General features: G+C 38.6%; 1 protein-coding gene across 1 annotated transcript in view; it reads right to left on the bottom strand.

The window, feature by feature from the left end:
* Positions 1–341: 341 nt before the first annotated feature.
* The window catches only part of LOC124715651, a 622,306-nt gene continuing 601,642 nt past the window's right edge, over positions 342–21,005 (bottom strand). The window contains exons 16-18 of the mRNA XM_047243112.1: positions 18,360–18,509; positions 16,855–16,928; positions 342–3,137 (exon numbers count right to left, since the gene is read on the bottom strand). Coding sequence (XP_047099068.1) covers positions 2,930–3,137; positions 16,855–16,928; positions 18,360–18,509 — 432 coding nt within the window. The 3' untranslated portion in view covers positions 342–2,929. The remainder of the gene's footprint in view (positions 3,138–16,854; positions 16,929–18,359; positions 18,510–21,005) is intronic.

Below are 21,005 nucleotides of genomic sequence, written 5' to 3'. Positions count from 1 at the left end.
AATTTGCAAAAAACCTCATCTTATAATCGGGTAAATATGGTATATAATGAAAGTAACTTAAAATGGAAATCATCGTGTTTAAAAGCTAGTCCCACCTCATAGAAACATTTCTGAATTGTTGGATACAGACACTCTGCAGCTATGTACTCATATCAAAGTAGTACTGTCAAATTTCCAACACTGTTATACATTGATTAACTGCAGAGGCTGTTAATTTTTATAACATATCCCCATAAAGATCATTACATCAGTGCCAAATCATCTTACCACAGAAAAAAATGCTCATTCATGTGTGCAACTCCATTCCTCTGCAGCAAACATGGAAAGAGAGAACAACCAAGCCATAATCAAAAAATTTTATTTTACAATAAAACAAATTTTACACACGCATTGACTTGTATTCGATATCTTTTCTGCACTGGATGGTACCACTCTAGTTTTTTTTTTTTTAATAAAATTATGATTGAGAATGAAACCTGCACCACTGAAATGGTCAACTGCTTTTCCAGAATGAATTTAAATATGAAATACTGAACTTAACGAACTGAAAGATGATACTAACATGATATTTAAGACTATATTTTTAAATTATACTGTTTACTTAATTTTGCTGGCACTAGCAACAGCAGGAAGTATGTTAATATCACTTTCCTCATTGAATACTGGTGTGTATCACCCATTACAAAACACAGTCAAATCTTGTGCTCTCACAATTTTTACATTTGTGCTCCAAGTACAATTTGCGGGAAGGCAAATGTTGAAGCTTTTTTAAGTACATTATAACTAAATGATGAGATCATTTACACACTATTACAAAGCAATGACAAAAAAAGATTTTCATTTAAGGAATGTTTCTGATTGTAAATTTACAATACTGCAAAGCCGTAATCACAGTACTTATGCATACAGATGCACAACTAGAAAGATAGTTATACAAGAAATTATCCCCCTACCTGCAGACATGATTACTGAGTTTACACATTTTATTACATATTAAAATATATTACATCTGAGTCATTTCAGCTGTGTTGTTACTGACAGTCAATGGAAACAAAAATCAAACATCTCACTGTGTTTCAGTACCTTTCTTGCCTTTTGACAAATAAGTTTACACTTTATTAGGTCTAGTTTCATCAGAGAATAAATATGAAATACACATTTTCATCTATGAGTACAATGGGTACTTTGTTATGTGGGATACAGTCAGCTTATTTCATGTTTATGTATTTGTTTACTTGTGAACCATTAACCCTTAATAATTATACACAACACACAAGTTTCAATTTTACTATCTACAGAACTTCATTATATGAAACTGATCCATAAAAGGCCTGAATATTTAAAATCTTTCATATAATGTTCAGAAACTGCAAGTTTCTTTAGGCAACAGTAGAGTGAAAACGAAAATGTAATAAACATCAACTTACATTTTGATTCTCAATGATGAACTGATTTGTAAAACAGGATGTCGTGGAAGAATTTGGTATTCAGTTGCACAGTGTTGACATTCCTCCATTTCCTGCCAGACTATACAACTTTTTTAAAGCAACAGAGTTATACCACCAAAGCAATTTGTCTCTCATGGACATGTGGGAGCTTTCCTATAAAAGTAGTTGTGTAAGCTATGAAATAAGAGGATTTATCAACAGCATCCTAGAATATCTGTTCCTTTCAGTATGCTCTCGCAAGTGAGTAACAAGTCTAGTTTTATTGATACAAGTGTTTTAGTATGAGTTTTCTTATTACTTGTTAATCAGTTCAAAATGATCTGTTATACAGGTAATCTGCACACCTAATGTTTTCATCAGACAAGAATCATTAGATATCAAGTTAATGTTTGACTGTCTTTAAGAACATGAAGGCCACACATTGGGTGCAGAATGTCTCAGCAGCTGGAAAGAACACCGTTTTTTTCTAATATGTACAGTTGAACACTGTGTAAAGTTGGGACACAAACAAACTGCACTGAAAACTGAAAGCACCAATATGACTGTACTGTATACTACACGCACAGAAACAACACACAAAGTTTCTTTTAATATATTAAAACAGTCAGAATGACAGTGTATCTATTACACTTTTACTGGTTGAATAGACCTAGAAGGCCCACAGTTCCTACTGGTACTACGTAAGTAATTCAGATGAATGGGTGACATTGCACAGACTCTCTAGGTGACATTTTTTGTTCTTCAATCAATTTTATTGATAAAAGAAAGGAAATGTGTTACATCCATATTCATTCTCTCTCTCTCTCTCTCTCTCTCTCTCTATCTCTCTATCTCTCTATCTCTCACCCACCCACCTCACCTCACCCACCCCAAACACAGCTACAATGAAAGACATCTGCAGTTACACAGACTTCACAACTCTGAGATCAACTAACTTAGCTGCTTATATGTATTCCACTATTCGTTACAGCTTCAGTCTCCTAAACGTTTCACACAAGTATTACAACCTGATAGAAACAAACCTGGTATGACTCTGAAGAGTGTAACCAAATATGCAAACAAAATTACTTTTGTGTGGCAACAACAGACATACGATACGACTGTCAGTGGCATTAGAGTCATCAAATATTTAAGAAGTATTCCCAAAAGTTACAAAACTCTTTCAGTAAGCCTACTAGAGTCTTTCGGTAATTAAAAACAGATCATACTGGTTGCATAATATCAGGTAAATATCTGTGTACTCTTTGTTCTTAGTGGATTGAGTAGGGTAGAGAATAGAGAAACTATAATTTTTTTGACATCTGCTTGTTCTAAACAGAAAACTGGATTAAAATGATTTATCTCCTGAAGTGCAAAGTAGGGCTGCAGTGGGCAGGGGATTTCTAGAATGGGGGAGTCACATTTCAAGGAGGTGGAGAGGGTCAATAGCGCACCTTTGAAAAATATTGCACATTTGTAGAAGGTTTTTACTGTGCTCTTTGTCAGCTAGTCTTTGTAGTCACGACAGGAAGCTGCTGAGGCCTTCTCGTTGGGATGCCAGAGGACGGTGTGTGGCTATGAACTGGGAGCTGGGCAGAGTTTGACTGCACTGTGGCAGCTGTTCCACGCTTCGGTAACCTTGCGACGGTAGGTGAAGGTGCTGGCAGCCGGGTCGCAGTCGAAGCTCTCCGTAGCCACACTTCACTCGAACTGTGAATATAATTAAATTTCAACACCGGTTCCTCTGAACATTTTTCATTACATGCAAATACACTTATGCAATAAAAGTTCCTACAGGTCATTTTATTAGGTCAACTATTCCATACAGTCGGTAAAATCTAATCTTACATGTCTCACTATCATTTGCTGACTGAAAATGAAGAAGATTTTACTTATCTACTGTTAAAGTGTTACTACCCACTGTGATGAAGTGGTCTTGCACTAAATTCAAAGAATGTATCTGCATATTCCTCTTTTAAATCAAGTATAATAGTACATTTTTCAATTTTGTCCTACATAATTAACAGTAAATTTGTTAAAGTTTTGTACCGTTGCAGCTGCACATCAGATTCCTGCCACAAGAGCACAGCAGGGAGGAGTTAGACAAGATGGTGACAGGCACGAATAAAGCGATGTTGTGCTTGAAATAAATTTACATCAGTCTGCCGGAGCATTACAATGACACTTCAAAAACACTTCAAAATTTCCACCAACTGCCAATTCCATTGAATATGCTGTGCATGTGGGAAGACATATATATAGTATTGACATCTGTAGGATCAGTAGGGGAAGTGGGGTTGCACCGGGGAGCACTTCTAATACCGAAAGAGGTGAGAGGTTTTCTACGTGTGTGCAATGCCCTGTATCCATAAGTCAAACAATATTGCAAAGGAAATCTGTGAAATCACTTCAATTATTTATAATAACCTCATACACTGCACACAAAAACTGTGTTGCAGAAGTTTGAAATTTGGCTAAAAAATATCTAAAATTTGGCTAAAAAATATCCAAGACATCCTCCTGTAATAATGACGCCAAAATATGGCACCCTTCATCATCATCCTCCAGCTCAGCAAGGATTTGAACAGTTTGTTGACGACACTTACAAATAAAAGTGTCCCTGGCACTAAATTTCACCACAATTCTGCACAACACAGTGGATTTGTCGCAAGATGCAAAGCTCCTCATCTCCCCCTCCCCTCCCCGCCTTATCACTGATACTTCTCCCCTTCTCCTGACAGACGAGGTCAGAAGCACAGTGTCCGGCATTGAAATCACAGTTTTTTATGAGTAGCCGAGGAAAATATTCAGACACACCAGTGCTTAGAATCAACACGGAAAAGTCTCAGGATGTGGTGCAAAAAGGCACCAATGAAGGACACAGATTTCCACACACTTCATTGTTGGAAACAGTTTACAATGCGTTGAACCACAGGACAATGCTTTTGGTAATCTATGAAACTGCTGAAACTCCCTCGAAGTTTCAACCCTTCTAAGAGGAAATCTTGGGCCAGCAACCACATGGAACGTGACTGCGCCTCTTTGGAGTGGACCCACTATGTAGAATTCAAATGGGGAAGCGTGGCTAGGGAAGCGTGGCTAGGGAAGCGTGGCTAGGGAAGCGTGGCTAGGGAAGCGTGGCTAGGGAAGCGTGGCTAGGGAAGCGTGGCTAGGGAAGCGTGGCTAGGGAAGCGTGGCTAGGGAAGCGTGGCTAGGGAAGCGTGGCTAGGGAAGCGTGGCTAGGGAAGCGTGGCTAGGGAAGCGTGGCTAGGGAAGCGTGGCTAGGGAAGCGTGGCTAGGGAAGCGTGGCTAGGGAAGCGTGGCTAGGGAAGCGTGGCTAGGGAAGCGTGGCTAGGGAAGCGTGGCTAGGGAAGCGTGGCTAGGGAAGCGTGGCTAGGGAAGCGTGGCTAGGGAAGCGTGGCTAGGGAAGCGTGGCTAGGGAAGCGTGGCTAGGGAAGCGTGGCTAGGGAAGCGTGGCTAGGGAAGCGTGGCTAGGGAAGCGTGGCTAGGGAAGCGTGGCTAGGGAAGCGTGGCTAGGGAAGCGTGGCTAGGGAAGCGTGGCTAGGGAAGCGTGGCTAGGGAAGCGTGGCTAGGGAAGCGTGGCTAGGGAAGCGTGGCTAGGGAAGCGTGGCTAGGGAAGCGTGGCTAGGGAAGCGTGGCTAGGGAAGCGTGGCTAGGGAAGCGTGGCTAGGGAAGCGTGGCTAGGGAAGCGTGGCTAGGGAAGCGTGGCTAGGGAAGCGTGGCTAGGGAAGCGTGGCTAGGGAAGCGTGGCTAGGGAAGCGTGGCTAGGGAAGCGTGGCTAGGGAAGCGTGGCTAGGGAAGCGTGGCTAGGGAAGCGTGGCTAGGGAAGCGTGGCTAGGGAAGCGTGGCTAGGGAAGCGTGGCTAGGGAAGCGTGGCTAGGGAAGCGTGGCTAGGGAAGCGTGGCTAGGGAAGCGTGGCTAGGGAAGCGTGGCTAGGGAAGCGTGGCTAGGGAAGCGTGGCTAGGGAAGCGTGGCTAGGGAAGCGTGGCTAGGGAAGCGTGGCTAGGGAAGCGTGGCTAGGGAAGCGTGGCTAGGGAAGCGTGGCTAGGGAAGCGTGGCTAGGGAAGCGTGGCTAGGGAAGCGTGGCTAGGGAAGCGTGGCTAGGGAAGCGTGGCTAGGGAAGCGTGGCTAGGGAAGCGTGGCTAGGGAAGCGTGGCTAGGGAAGCGTGGCTAGGGAAGCGTGGCTAGGGAAGCGTGGCTAGGGAAGCGTGGCTAGGGAAGCGTGGCTAGGGAAGCGTGGCTAGGGAAGCGTGGCTAGGGAAGCGTGGCTAGGGGGAGAGAGAGAGAGAGAGAGAGAGAGAGAGAGAGAGAGAGAGAGAGAGAAGGGGTAAGGAGGGAGGAGGGAGAGATGTTAATGGAAGGTGTGAAAAACTTCCCATTGCCTGACTTGTCTATGGGTGCATTGAGCAGAATTGGGTTGAAATTTGGTGCCAATGTGCAGACGCATTGCTGTCCAAATCACCAAGCCTAAAGGATGTCGCAGGAGCCACACTTTTGCACCATTATAGAGAAAGTTTGTAGGTGTCTTTGCACCAGATGTCACACTTCTACATTACAATGGGGGAAAATGACAGGGTTTCAAAAAACAGACCATTTCACTTTATTAGACAGTGTAGTTATTGTTCAAGTGGCTCTGAGCACTATGGGACTTAACTTCTAAGGTCATCAGTCCCCTAGAACTTAGAACTACTTAAACCTTACTACCCTAAGGACATCACACACATCCACACCCGAGGCAGGATTCGAACTTGCGATGTAGCGGTTGCGCGGTTCCAGACTGTAACGCCTAGAACCACTCGGCCACCCCGGCCAGCGTAGTTATTGTAACAGTGATACACTAGTATTGGTAATTGGAAAATAGTTTTGTCTGATTGGAAGTACAATTTTTACCCCACTCTAGGTTCATTACCTTCGTATATATTATCTTTCATATCCCTTATACTAAAAAAAAGTGTTCTTTCAAAAAAGTCTAAGTGTCTGAAGACACGAGTTTTAAGCATACATTAACATGAAATATGACTCTACTGTACAACACATTGTTAATGCACCATTCCCAGGCAATTTTACTTCAGTTCACATAGCACACAGAAAATATTTACAGCAGTCTTCGATTGCTACTCTTTGCAGTTAAGGCAACTAAGTTTGCTGAAGTACAGCTGCTATACAACAGAGAAAGCACAATGAAGTATTATTTATGACAATAGGTTAAGCAACAGATTAAGTCGTGCATATTATACTGTGCCATAAAGCCACCAATCAGAGCAATTTTACATACAAGAAAGCTAAATGAGATGATGCAACTTCCTAATTACTGTCAACATAATGTTAATATCTTCAGAAACTTTTTGTAACACTATTTTCTATCAATAAATTTCTCATATAGTAATTATCACCATTTATTCCAATTGCAGCAAGTCAGAGTAACAGTAACCATACACTGTTCCATTAGTTTCGAGGAATTGCAGTTCAGATGGAGCACAAATGTACCGAAGATTTCAAAGTTAATAAGAGGTATTTTGGTGAGGTCATATAGCATCATTTTTCAAAATTAAATTTGAAGAACTATAGAAATGTTGGAAACACTAGAGAAAAATGTAGGCCCACAGCATTTTTTTAGTACCTATCATAAGGATATTTAATACATTTTAATTTCCTGGGAAACTTGAAACCATAGGGGAGAGAGAGAGAGAGAGAGAGAGAGATAGAGAGATAGAGAGAGAGAGAGATAGAGAGAGAGAGAGATAGAGAGAGAGAGAGATAGAGATAGAGAGAGAGAGAGAGAGATAGAGAGAGAGAGATAGAGAGAGAGAGAGATAGAGAGAGAGAGATAGAGAGAGAGATAGAGAGAGAGAGATAGAGAGAGAGAGAGAGAGAGAGAGAGAGACGCGTGCGCGCCCTCTTCAACATTGTTTAACAGCCTCTGGTGTTGATTCCAATGCTTCTATTCATTCCCAAAACACAGCAAGACACCCCAAATTACAACCAAATCAACAGCCTGCTACTTTGCTCTTATGACCAATCTAGTCATTAGTTTGAAGGATATCATGGAGAATACGAAAAATATTTACAATCAGATAAGCACAGCAACACATGCAAGTAAGGTGAAATATCAAACACAAGCTATTGAGATTACAGAATCCATATAATTTCACATCAAATAGCTGCAGAACAATTCAAATGCAGACACATAGTGTGTGAAGTACAAGCAGTACTGCAAATGAAGTATTAAAATTATGTTTTTTCCCTAGATAAATTTCAGTCATCAGTTGTAAATAAATTTTATCTTTACCAGTTTCAATAAATTAGTCATCTTCACAAGTTTAGTTTAGAAGACAGTGATCATCATCTTCATAGAAGGATACTGCTATGTTATGTTCAGAAAGTTATGTATTTGGACAGCTATTGCTAGCACAACAGATACATTGATGTGATTCAGTTATTGTAAACAGGGTTTAAAATAATCATGTTATATACATGAACATACCATGGCATTATCTTCCTATGAAGATACTGACCGACAGGTAAAGTGAGCTTCTGAAGATGACTAATTTGTCAAAGCTGGTAAAGATAATATTACTGATTTGCAACTGATGACAAATTTATCCTGAAAAAATAATACTACAGTTGCTGAATACTAGATCCATAAATAAAATATTGAAGTTACTTTGGTCCCAAAGCTTCTTCAAAAGTGAGCCCTGAATAAAATTAACTTCTGTCCGACAAATTTAACCCCATCACTCACACTTGTGGATTGCACAGAGTTTCTTACCTTATGGTTATTTACTGTACTATACTGGCATTTTCTGACACAAAATAGCACATTCTGAAAGAGTGAAGTGTGTCTTTCACTCAGAGGCTGATATAAATAAACCTGCTTCAGCCACCAATTCAGTAACCAACAAATCGGTTTATGGAGAATGTAACAGTGTTTACGTTCTCATACACATTTCCTTACTGTCAGTTTTACTGACATTTAAATTACATTCCTGAGCATTAAAACGAATTTTTTCATTATTTTGTAATTATATTATGGGGAATGTTACCTTTTTCAAATTTTGTAAATTACTATAGGTACTATGAGAAGTAAGACCCACAGAAAAGTCTGGTTTCTGGGATATCATTTTCACCAAAATAAAAGTAAATTGCCAGCCACACAGTATTTTTTTATTTTAGTGAAACTGAAAAAATTACAGAAATTGTGCAGCTGACAACTGGTTATTATTTTAGTTACAAGATTACATACCACAGCAGCTGAACAGCTATTAACAGTATCAATCCTGTGATGCATTAGTTGCAAGTAGCCTGTGACAAAAGTTTTCCACTCCACGCTGTGGTGACACAGCAACCAGTATGCAGAATGAGGAGGAAACCGTCTTGATTTTGATGCTGAAATTACCATTTATTTAGTCACCAATGACACACCTAGTTTAAAGCATCTTCAGATTGGCCAATAAATGTTGATAAGCAACTTGTTCCCCCCCATGAACCATGGACCTTGCCGTTGGTGGGGAGGCTTGCGTGCCTCAGCGATACAGATGGCCGTACCGTAGGTGCAACCACAACGGAGGGGTATCTGTTGAGAGGCCAGACAAACATGTGGTTCCTGAAGAGGGGCAGCAGCCTTTTCAGTAGTTGCAGGGGCAACAGTCTGGATGATTGACTGATCTGGCCTTGTAACATTAACCAAAACGGCCTTGCTGTGCTGGTACTGCGAACGGCTGAAAGCAAGGGGAAACTACAGCCGTAATTTTTCCCGAGGACATGCAGCTTTACTGTATGATTAAATGATGATGGCGTCCTCTTGGGTAAAATATTCCGGAGGTAAAATAGTCCCCCATTCAGATCTCCGGGTGGGGACTACTCAAGAGGACGTCGTTATCAGGAGAAAGAAAACTGGCATTCTACGGATCGGAGCGTGGAATGTCAGATCCCTTAATCGGGCAGGTAGGTTAGAAAATTTAAAAAGGGAAATGGATAGGTTAAAGTTAGATCTAGTGGGAATTAGTGAAGTTCGGTGGCAGGAGGAACAAGACTTTTGGTCAGGTGATTACAGGGTTATAAATACAAAATCAAATAGGGGTAATGCAGGAGTAGGTCTAATAATGAATAAAAAAAATAGGAGTGCGGGTTAGCTACTACAAACAGCATAGTGAACGCATTATTGTGGCCAAGATAGACACAAAGCCCATGCCTACTACAGTGGTACAAGTTTATATGCCAACTAGCTCTGCAGATGAAGAAATAGATGAAATGTATGATGAGATAAAAGAAATTATTCAGGTAGTGAAGGGAGACGAAAATTTAATAGTCATGGGTGACTGGAATTCATCAGTAGGAAAAGGGAGAGAAGGAAACATAGTAGGTGAATATGGATTGGGGGGAAGGAATGAGAGAGGAAGCCGCCTTGTAGAATTTTGCACAGAGCACAACATAATCATAGCTAACACTTGGTTCAAGAATCATAAAAGAAGATTGTACACCTGGAAGAATCCTGGAGATACTAAAAGGTATCAAATAGATTATATAATGGTAAGACAGAGATTTAGGAACCAGATTTTAAATTGTAAGACATTTCCTGGGGCAGATGTGGATTCTGACCACAATCTATTGGTTATGAACTGCAGATTGAAACTGAAGAAACTGCAAAAAGGTGGGAATTTAAGGAGATGGGACCTGGATAAACAAAGAGCCAGAGGTTGTAGAGAGTTTCAGGGAGAGCATAAGGGAACAATTGACAGGAATGGGGGAAAGAAATACAGTAGAAGAAGAATGGGTAGCTCTGAGGGATGAAGTAGCGAAGGCAGCAGAGGATCAAGTAGGTAAAAAGACGAGGGCTAATAGAAATCCTTGGGTAACAGAAGAAATATTGAATTTAATTGATGAAAGGAGAAAATATAAAAATGCAGTAAATGAAGCAGGCAAAAAGGAATACAAACGTCTCAAAAATGATATCGACAGGAAGTGCAAAATGGCTAAGCAGGGATGGCTAGAGGACAAATGTAAGGATGTAGAGGCTTGTCTCACTAGGGGTAAGATAGATACTGCCTACAGGAAAATTAAAGAGACCTTTGGAGAGAAGAGAACGACTTGTATGAATATCAAGAGCCCAGATGGCAACCCAGTTCTAAGCAAAGAAGGGAAGGGAGAAAGGTGGAAGGAGTATATAGAAGGTTTATACAAGGGCGATGTACTTGAGGACAATATTATGGAAATGGAAGAGGATGTAGATGAAGACGAAATGGGAGATAAGATACTGCATGAAGAGTTTGACAGAGCACTGAAAGACCAGAGTCGAAACAAGGCCCCCGGAGTAGACAACATTCCATTAGAACTACTGATGGCCTCGGGAGAGCTAGTCATGACAAATCTCTACCATCTGGTGAGCACGATATATGAGACAGGCGAAATACCCTCAGACTTCAAGAAGAATATAATAATTCCAGTCCCAAAGAAAGCAGGTGTTGACAGATGTGAAAATAACCGAACTATTAGTTTAATAAGTCACAGCTGCAAAATACTAACGTGAATTCTTTACAGATGAATGGAAAAACTGGTAGAAGCCGACCTCGGGGAAGATCAGTTTGGATTCCGTAGAAATGTTGGAACACGTGAAGCAATACTGACCTTACGACTTATCTTAGAAGAAAGATTAAGAAAAGGCAAACCTACGTTTCTAGCATTTGTAGACTTAGAGAAAGCTTTTGACAATGTTGACTGGAATACTCTCTTTCAAATTCTAAAGGTGGCAGGGGTAAAATACAGGGAGCGAAAGGCTATTTACAATTTGTACAGAAACCAGGTGGCAGTTATAAGAGTCGAGGGACATGAAAGGGAAGCAGTGGTTGGGAAGGGAGTAAGACAGGGTTGTAGCCTCTCCCCGATGTTATTCAATCTGTATATTGAGCAAGCAGTAAAGGAAACAAAAGAAAAATTTGGAGTAGGTATTAAAATTCATGGAGAAGAAATAAAAACTTTGAGGTTCGCCGATGACATTGTAATTCTGTCAGAGACAGCAAAGGACTTGAAAGAGCAGTTGAACGGAATGGACAGTGTCTTTAAAGGAGGATATAAGATGAACATCAACAAAAGCAAAACGAGGATAATGGAATGTAGTCAAATTAAGTCAGGTGATGCTGAGGGAATTAGATTAGGAAATGAAACACTTAAAGTAGTAAAAGAGTTTTGCTATTTAGGGAGTAGTAAAATAACCGATGATGGTCGAAGTAGAGGGATATAAAATGTAGACTGGCAATGGCAAGGAAAGCGTTTCTGAAGAAGAGAAATTTGTTAACATCGAGTATAGATGTAAGTGTCAGGAAGTCGTTTCTGAAAGTATTTGTATGGAGTGTAGCCATGTATGGTAGTGAAACATGGACGATAACTAGTTTGGACAAGAAGATAATAGAAGCTTTCGAAATGTGGTGCTACAGAAGAATGCTGAAGATAAGGTGGGTAGATCATGTAACTAATGAGGAAGTATTGAATAGGATTGGTGAGAAGAGAAGTTTGTGGCACAACTTGACTAGAAGAAGGGATCGGTTGGTAGGACATGTTTTGAGGCATCGAGGGATCACAAATTTAGCATTGGAGGGCACCGAGGAGGGTAAAAATCGTAGAGGGAGACCAAGAGATGAATACACTAAGCAGATTCAGAAGGATGTAGGTTGCAGTAGGTACTGGGAGATGAAGAAGCTTGCGCAGGATAGAGTAGCATGGAGAGCTGCATCAAACCAGTCTCAGGACTGAAGACCACAGCTACAACAAGCAACTTGTTGATGTTACTGATAAAACAACTGCAAAAATGAATTTACCTCATGTACAAGAAAAATAGTCGAGGCGAATAATGCTGTCATGTAATGCTTAAATACGTCATGGGAGCATGCATTTGCCTCTATTTTTCTTGCACATAATAAGGGCAATTTATTTTTGTGGGTGTTTTATCTTTGATATCCACAACATGCTTATGAACATTTATCAACCAACCTGAAGATTCCTTGAACTAGGTGTAACGTGCATTGTGGGAAACTGAATAAATAAAAAATAGTATCAACACAACAATGAGGCTGCTTTCTTCTCCTCATTACCCACTGAAGCATTATCCTTTCAAAATTTCCAATCTAAATTTATGAAGGAATATTTGACATTGACAGATGGATCACTTTATCAGCCACGTTGACAAATTGTGTGTCACACTAATAAACATTTTGGACTAGTCACCCCATGTCATCTGTCTTGTTGAGATACATCATGTCAGACGGAGCTCTGGGTATATATGGGTGTTTGCAGACAGAGAAATAACAACCTATGAGGGAGCAAACAGAAATAACCAATGAGGGATAGTTCTGTCAAACTCTGAACAATAATAAATAAGAATAATACATTTTGCATCCTAGTAAACACCTGCCTTAATTTCTCCAGCAGATGATTTTCTTTTGGATGGGTTTCACTGTTGGGAAACTTTAAAGGTGACAATGTTATCTCTCAATTATTTGTAATATCTACTATTCCAGTTTCAGTCTTTAGTCATTACCAAGTGAAAGACAATGAAAATTTGATTTTAAATTTTGATGTGCTAAAGCATGAAATTTTTATTGCGTTCCACTCGAAAATATTTGGAAGTGGAAATTCCAACCTGGATTTTACAAGTAAGTAATTTTAACAATTAAAGGCAAAAAGATTAAACTGACTTCAAATTTACCAGGTACAGCCATACTTATTAATTTTGAAGTCATTTTACTCTTTTTAAAAGACAGTCACCTTCAGCTGTTGAAATTAATTACTTGTAAAATCCAGGCTGGAATTTCCATTTCCAAATGTTTTTGAGTGGAACACAATAAAAATTTCATGCTTTAGCACATCAAAATTTAAAATAAAGTTTTCATTGTTTGCTTCCACGAATGGCTTCGATTATTGTTTTTGGCTTGAAATTGTGCATCAATGTCTCACCCCCAGTAACAAAAGCACAAAACCATATTTGAATAGCTTTAACATTTACTCTGAATCAATCAAAAGCACTAGTAGCACTCATTTTCAGTCACCACAACCGGTTTTGGACACTAAGGCCATTTTCATGCTGTTATGAGCCTAGTGTCTCGGAAGCATATACACTGACCGTGTACTACCACGATGCTAGGTTCATAGCTACTGAAGATAGTCTTGGTGGAAGAAACCAGTTTTGGCAACTGAGAATGGAAGTGCTACTGGTGCTGTTTATTGATTCTGAATAATTACAACAGTTGTGGACCCTGCACCATTAAGTTCAGCATTCTGGGCAAGAAATGAATCTTAACATTACTTAGAAATTCATTTTTAAATTTTGATTTGGTCAGGATTCCACAAAAGTGGTACATATCTTGCACAATGCTTTAGCATAGTCAATTCTACCTGTAAAATGTACCTCTGCTACTTCTGATATGCTTTATGGTTAGTCTTAACATTTGCATTTTTATCATTGTGCATTCTTTAGATTTAAAAGTTCGACAAATCAGTTTATCATGAAGCATCCCAACAGAGTACATCTGACAACAGTACCAATTTCTGGTTAATCCGTATGAATGGGAAAGAAACCACATGCACACACACACAACTACTTTCAGAAGTCACATAAAGAAGGAAGTTCTATACATCAAACCCACATTACACTTACGTTATCTGGCAACAATACCGAAATCATACACAAAAAAATTGATAGCAACACAATGTCTAAATCTGCAGAAAAATTCTTTTGTCTGGCACATGTAACTTCCAGTTCAAGAACAACAAACTTAACTCATGTAAGCAGGCAGCCATCTACTCACCACATAGAGGTGTTGAGTGGTATACAAACACATTCGATGTGCATGTATTCTGCCACTCACCACCACATGTGCGGAGTCTACACAGTTTATATTTTTATCCAATCCCTGACTTTCTTCTGTTTAATGTCTGTAACTTGTAGCTTCTTCATGTCACAGCACAACAGGATTGAGCACATTACACTAAACAGACTGCACTGATTTTTTTTTGACAACTATAATGTATTCAGAGCAAACTAGTGACAAATGTTAATATGAAATCTGGTATTCTCAATCACGTATTAGTTTCTGTTGTGAAATATTTAAACTGACTGTTTTTCCTCCTATCACGTCAGCTCAAACCACAAATATTTAGCCATCTATATTTTGTCATTTACTGAGGTACATGTGATACGAGATTCAGCAAGCCTTGACAACTCCTTGCATTCTTTTCTACGAATTTTTTACTTGTTTGCCTGCACACAACTACAGTCTGCAATATGGTACTGCATGACAATAGGCATTATGGTAACAAACAATGATCAGAAAGTCTTACCAGCATTCAGTGTTTCTATGAACAATTAATTTATACCGCTGAAAAATCTCTATGTAACAATGACAAGATATACTTGCCTTTCAGGTAGTTCAAACTACTTGTTTTTAAATGAACAAACTTTTTCATTTCATGAAAGACATTTACTGCATTTTACTACAGAGTTTGATCTTGTGCCACACAAATATAAATAAAAAACCCAATTTCTGTCATTCATCCTTTCTCATTTCATTAAACAAAAGCACTAAGTTTTATTGTGCTGAGACATGAAGTAGTAATGATTACTGGAAATCCCAGACAGAATTAAATGTAGTTTGTGGGAACATACCACCACTCACCTTTAAGATTAAGTGCTGAGTGATAGAAACACAAATTGCCTCTAGTTTAAGTGAAAGTAGGTGGACTATATAAGGTAACTGTGCGCTACAAGATTATGAGTGGCCATGAGTGAGAGTGATTACAAAACACAAACAAAGCAGGGACAGCACACTGCACACAGAGCCAAAATGGTATGAAAGAACTTTCACAGGTCAAGAAAGTTAAAAAAATATTGGTTTCTCTCAAATCAGCAAGAAATCTGAATTACAAAATTAACATTACACTGTACTTACTCCATAAGACTAACCACAGCAGCATGAAAAAAGACGGTACTGTGGTTTAAACACCATTTACCTATTTACGTTATTTAGAATGGGACAACTGAACATTCTAAGCTAGTTCTCTAAATTAGAGAATCAAATCACTCAAACTTTAAAAATCTGCTCTTAAAAATTTGTTGTTTAATGTCAAAAGATACTTCTGATAAACTTATCAATGTTGAAAAAAAAAAAGGCTAAGTGAAAATGCGCAGTAGAAGAAACTTCAGACATAAATAGTTAATTCCCATACTAGAATTTCTGAATAATGTTAGCAACTAAATTACGGATGTGCTTTTCTGGAAGAACGTAAGTTACAATTTTTCCAACAATCTATGCAAATGACCAGTGTTAGAATGGAATGAATGACTCTGAGCAGGAAATTAATTAATGAATAAAAATGTGAGGGAGAATGGTGAACTGTCAGAGTAGAAAAGATTCCTAGATGATGGATAAAACAGAAGATAATATTAAAATACCACAATCGAAGTGCAGTGTTTGTGAAGCTTTAGAATAGGAAACAGTTTTAACAATCCTTAAACATCTTCAAAGAATGGGTAAACTTCAATGATTTACCCCACTAATCATATTCAAGTTTAGTTTTGTACATTAGAGTGATTTATATAACAAATTTCCACGCATTAAGGCACTTACTGCCTGCATGCAATGAGTACAGATTAAACTAGCACTTTAAACGCAGCTTTCTAAATTTCGTGCACACAGTGTGGCAGCCTTATGACCAACTACATATCTGGTGTTTGTTAAGAAGAGGTTTGCATTTTGTGATCAACTATTCTAATTTCTTGCATAAAGATGCTGATTGAATGTGTGTGTGCTTGCATTTTTATTGTATAACAACTAATTTTCCTGTAAGTTTTCAAGTAGTTAACAAGGAAAGCCTCAATGTGTGATACTCACTCAATATCAAAATGCCATGATATGCATGCAACACCCCATTTTTCTCATAACTTGCAAATAGAGGCACTTTTAGAAAGTACTATGTTTTATATGTCATACTTTTCACAATATTAACTATTATAAATATATATGATACTACAGTATCTTTTGTGACAGGCACAATGAATGACAATGCATTAAATGCAGCAGGCACAGTAAGTTGACTGCCATCATTAAAATAATACCACAAGTTAGGTCAACATGGGACACACACACTACCTTTCCAATCCGGAAGCTGGTGGCAGCAATAACAGAAAATTAAAAATGTTTCAGATTTCTTTCCCTAATGAGTGAATGAAAACAAACACACACACACACACACACACACACACACACACACACACACACACACAAAATTAGTCACTATTCTCTCACAAGTGAAGTAAATGCTAATTTGTCAAGTTAAAGAAAAGTTTTTGGACTTTATTAATATATTTGGAAAAATGCTTTTTTCCTCCCAAGTAAATTTAAACACCTTCAAATCTTACCTGACCAATGGCCCATTTGCAGAGTCTGATGGGAGGGACTGCAGCAACGAAGGCCCAGCAGAGACTGGTCTCAACTGTAAACAATGTGTTTGCTTAAGCACATACATGTCTTATGAGTAGGGCTATTTATAAATAAGTTTATGCACTTTAAGGACTTTTAAGGAAATTCAGATGCTGTACTAGGATAGTGCAAGGCATGTACAAGGTGCAAAAGGGTGATATTCATAGTCTGAGACCAACAGAGGAGTTCAGCAAGGCAGTGCATTGTCCCCACTACTGCTCATCAGTGTTACAGAAGATATAATACACAAAATCACAAAAGGTTTTTGTGAACTAATGCAACTGATTTTGCAGAGGATTCCATGATAAAGGGTGGAACAGTAGTAGTTCAGACCAGACTCAACTTGTGGAAATCCTAGTTCCAGCAATACTGCCTCCACATCAGTGACACCAAGAGAGTGGCAAAGGCAGTTAGCCAAGATAGGCATGCTGCAAGTGTTAAATTACAAGACCACCAGGCAGAGCAGTAGTGGTCAACCTGGTCCCTATTGTCCATGAGTGGGCCTTCCAAATTTTATAGTGGATGGTAGGCAGTAGGGGTTTTAGAAACATTTTCATTATGTTTTCATACAAATTTTGACGTAAGTCTACTTTATAAATTTATAAATTTATAAATTAAAGTTACTTCCCTACTTTATACATCAGTACTGTGGAAACAGTGAACAGTTAGAAAATTTTGCTGCTAACAGGCCCACAAAAGTGTTTGGTTGGTAAAAGAGGTTGACTACCCCTGAGCTAGAGTACTCTGTACCTCAGAAATAACATCCCCTTGAATAATTTGATTAGATAGATCACCAACAGACTCCAAGTGGGATTTGAATTGTACCAACAAATGAGACCATTTTATGGAACAACATTATTCCAGAAAAAGCAAAAAACAGTGATGTACAACAGCTACTTCAAACCATTAATGACCTGTGTGCTATTGAAGCATGTGTCCCCACAAAAAGAATCATAGGGATTGCAGTTACAGAAATTAAATTCCTTAGTCCACCATCCAGAAGACTAAGCTGGATAAGTTAAGGAATGAATAAATGAGGAAGAAAGCCAGAAGATGGCCCTCTCAGACTGAATCAGCACTTCCACACTGCAATGGTGTAATGAGAGTGGAGCCCATAAGAATGGCCCAAATAAATTTGGTACAATATGAAGGAAAACGTTCTGTAGGAAAAGCCAGAAACCATTTTCAAAATTCTGTCTACTGTGTGTTTAGCAGTCTCATTAATTCAAGAAAGAGTTTCACTCTATGGCTTGGTAATCCCTCTGATCAAAATACTGGAAACTACATTTTAGCTACTGCATTTTAAGAAACATTGTGTTGTGGAAAGGGTGTATGTGTAGCTGGGTACTGCTACCTCAGTTCGACTATTTTCTATTTTTTCCCTTAAAAATGTTCATGTTTAAGAAATGAGTATGGCTGACATGTCCCTATTATGTTAACTTACTCTCTCAGTCTGTGTGGCAGCGTTGATAGTTTCTGCCTGGTCTGTGTGCACATTGTTCTCACGTGCTTTGTCCGTGTACTTCGTCATCTGCACCTGAAGCAGCTGGATGGTTCGTTCTTTATCTTCTAGCTGCTGCTGGAGGAAAACCACCTGTAGGATATATAACCAAATTTTAATGTTAAACTGTATGACAACAAACAAAAATGACTGGGGAAAAAGATACACACACATTTAACAATGTGTGTATTAATAGAAAAGTCATTCCTTTTTAAAATACATACTTTACATAATGATCTTCTGTAATTTTATGAAGGATTAAGATTCCACATGGTAGCAATTGGGTTTTTATAAATGCACTACAGAGATTTATAAAGGAGAATCATGGATTTTGTATTTTGTGTTAGATCATAAACAGTTCTGTATTTGATCTGTTAATCACACTTTATAGTCACCTAACAATACCAGCTTCATAAATCATATTATTCAGAAACTCATCATGAATATACCCCTGAAACACTAACCAGAACTGATTAAGAAGGAATGTAGACAGTTACTGGACACATAAAAAGAAGCAACAAGCACATTATGCTAGAAAAAATTAATTTATATAAGTATTTCTTATTTCTACAATTTCTTCTAAAAACACAATTTGGGAAGTATACAGAGTTTAATGATCCATTGAAATCTGTCCTAAGTACTGACTTATGGATGAACGTAATCTGTAGCACTATTCAAGGGAATACATGCACCAATTTAAGAAAACCATGAAAAATCTCAATCAGGACAGTGAAACAGGAATTTTAGTCCACTTGTCACAAATAGTGGATTGTCCTCAAACTGTGTCAACTCATTTAAGGAAAAAATTAAAATGATAATTTGTAAGCATAAAAGGAAACATATATTCACAAATGTAGGGACTTATTGATAAACTGCAAATAATTATGGTCAGTTTTTCAAAAGAGTTAAAAGTAAAGCATCATTCTACATAAACAAAGAAAACATTACAAAAACATTCAATCCAATTCCTAGTGGCTTTAGAGTAATATACAAAATGGAAATGTATTTGCGTGTCCGTACAAAACCTGTCTAAGCACGATATCTGATCTCTTGCTTATCATTTCTCATACAGAAAAACTTATCAGTAGCCTGAAAACTTCTCAGCACTATATCACAATCTCTATCTTTAAAAATAGATAAATGGAAAACAGGTCAAGATCACTAGAGTGGCCACAAAATAACATGGCCCATATAAGCACAGAGGAGGATGGGCAATGATTGTGATGGGGTTCAGCTGCAAGTTGCCACTGTATGGTAGGGAAGATGGAGATCTACAGCTGAAGCCTACTCACAAGAACAACTTGAGAGCTACAGCTACAGCATCTGCAAACACCCACAGTAACAGGTTATGCCAACATGAGCAATAATTCGTAAATTCTGTCATCTCCAACTTTAATATCACATAAGGAAACCAGTACATACACAGCTGAGATGGTATCTCAAATTTGAGAACACACAAAACCGGTAGTCAGTGTACAGAGTCCCAGCATGGCCAAATGTGTTTTGAGGTGTACAGATGATGGTTAGCCTGTTAGTACATGTGCAGCAGTGACAGTAAGAGAAACTGTTGTGTGCAGTTTGATTGTTCATAATCATTTGGGGAAGACTGCAGTGCAAACTATACAGGGGGAAGCGAGCAGAGAGGTAGGGGAAGGTGGTGTATAGAACCACTTGTCAACTTCATGGTGAACTGTTTATCTTTCGCTGATGGTCACAGCATGTGTGGCATTTTCAAATTAAGTAACTTTTCCCAGCACTGCAAATGAGTCAAGGTATCTTCTGCAAGGTGTCACTGTGCAGTCATAAAGGAATGGTCCAAGCCGAAATGACGAAATTTTTTATACACGAAGAATACAGCTGAAGAAATATACTGTCAAAATTTTAGTTGCTAAGGCGCACTAAATACTTCTTTAAAAAATATTTTGAAACTGGCAAATTCATAGCCTGCCAGGCTGCTGGAGGAATTGCACACTCCTACCGGAACTCTGGCATACTGCGCATGCACAACACAGCACGCACATGTACTTGATTGACAGCATATCAGTTAACAGGCAAAATGTAAAGCAAATTTCTGTAAGTATTGAGAATGGAGATAAAACTGAATTAATATTCATCATGTTTTCTTCATATAAACCTAACAGCATCTGTCTGTTTTTTGGACTGATTTGAATGTTGTCAGCCTTACATAAGAAAATATTAAATTTTAGAAGAAATAGGTGATAACTGTCAATTCATGAATTGTGGTTTTTAAAGGCAATTGTTGTGCCAGTAACAGTCCATAAAAAGAATATTTTCTTAGCCCTAAGGAAACATGTACAGTAACATCGTTCAGTGACAAAGAAAATCAGGCTGTGAATTTTTGGTTAAATGGAGGAAAGAGAAAGTGCTTCAAATGGAGCATTGTGGAAAGCCAGTTTCATTTGGTAAAATCTGAATGTGGACTGCATAATCTGAAAAAAGGTTGACACGAAGTAGTAAGAAATATGTACCAAAATGGAATTTGCAAGAGTGGGAAAAAAATATTCAAAAGATTTAGAAATGCTGATGAGAGATGCTGTACCATTACAGAGGGAGATGTGGGTGTCCCTA

The sequence above is a fragment of the Schistocerca piceifrons genome, chromosome 1 (assembly GCF_021461385.2).
Source record: "Schistocerca piceifrons isolate TAMUIC-IGC-003096 chromosome 1, iqSchPice1.1, whole genome shotgun sequence".
In the NCBI taxonomy this organism is placed as follows: Eukaryota; Metazoa; Arthropoda; class Insecta; order Orthoptera; family Acrididae; genus Schistocerca; species Schistocerca piceifrons.
Note: the sequence above shows the minus strand (reverse complement) of the source record. Positions and strands in the feature narration are given on the sequence as shown.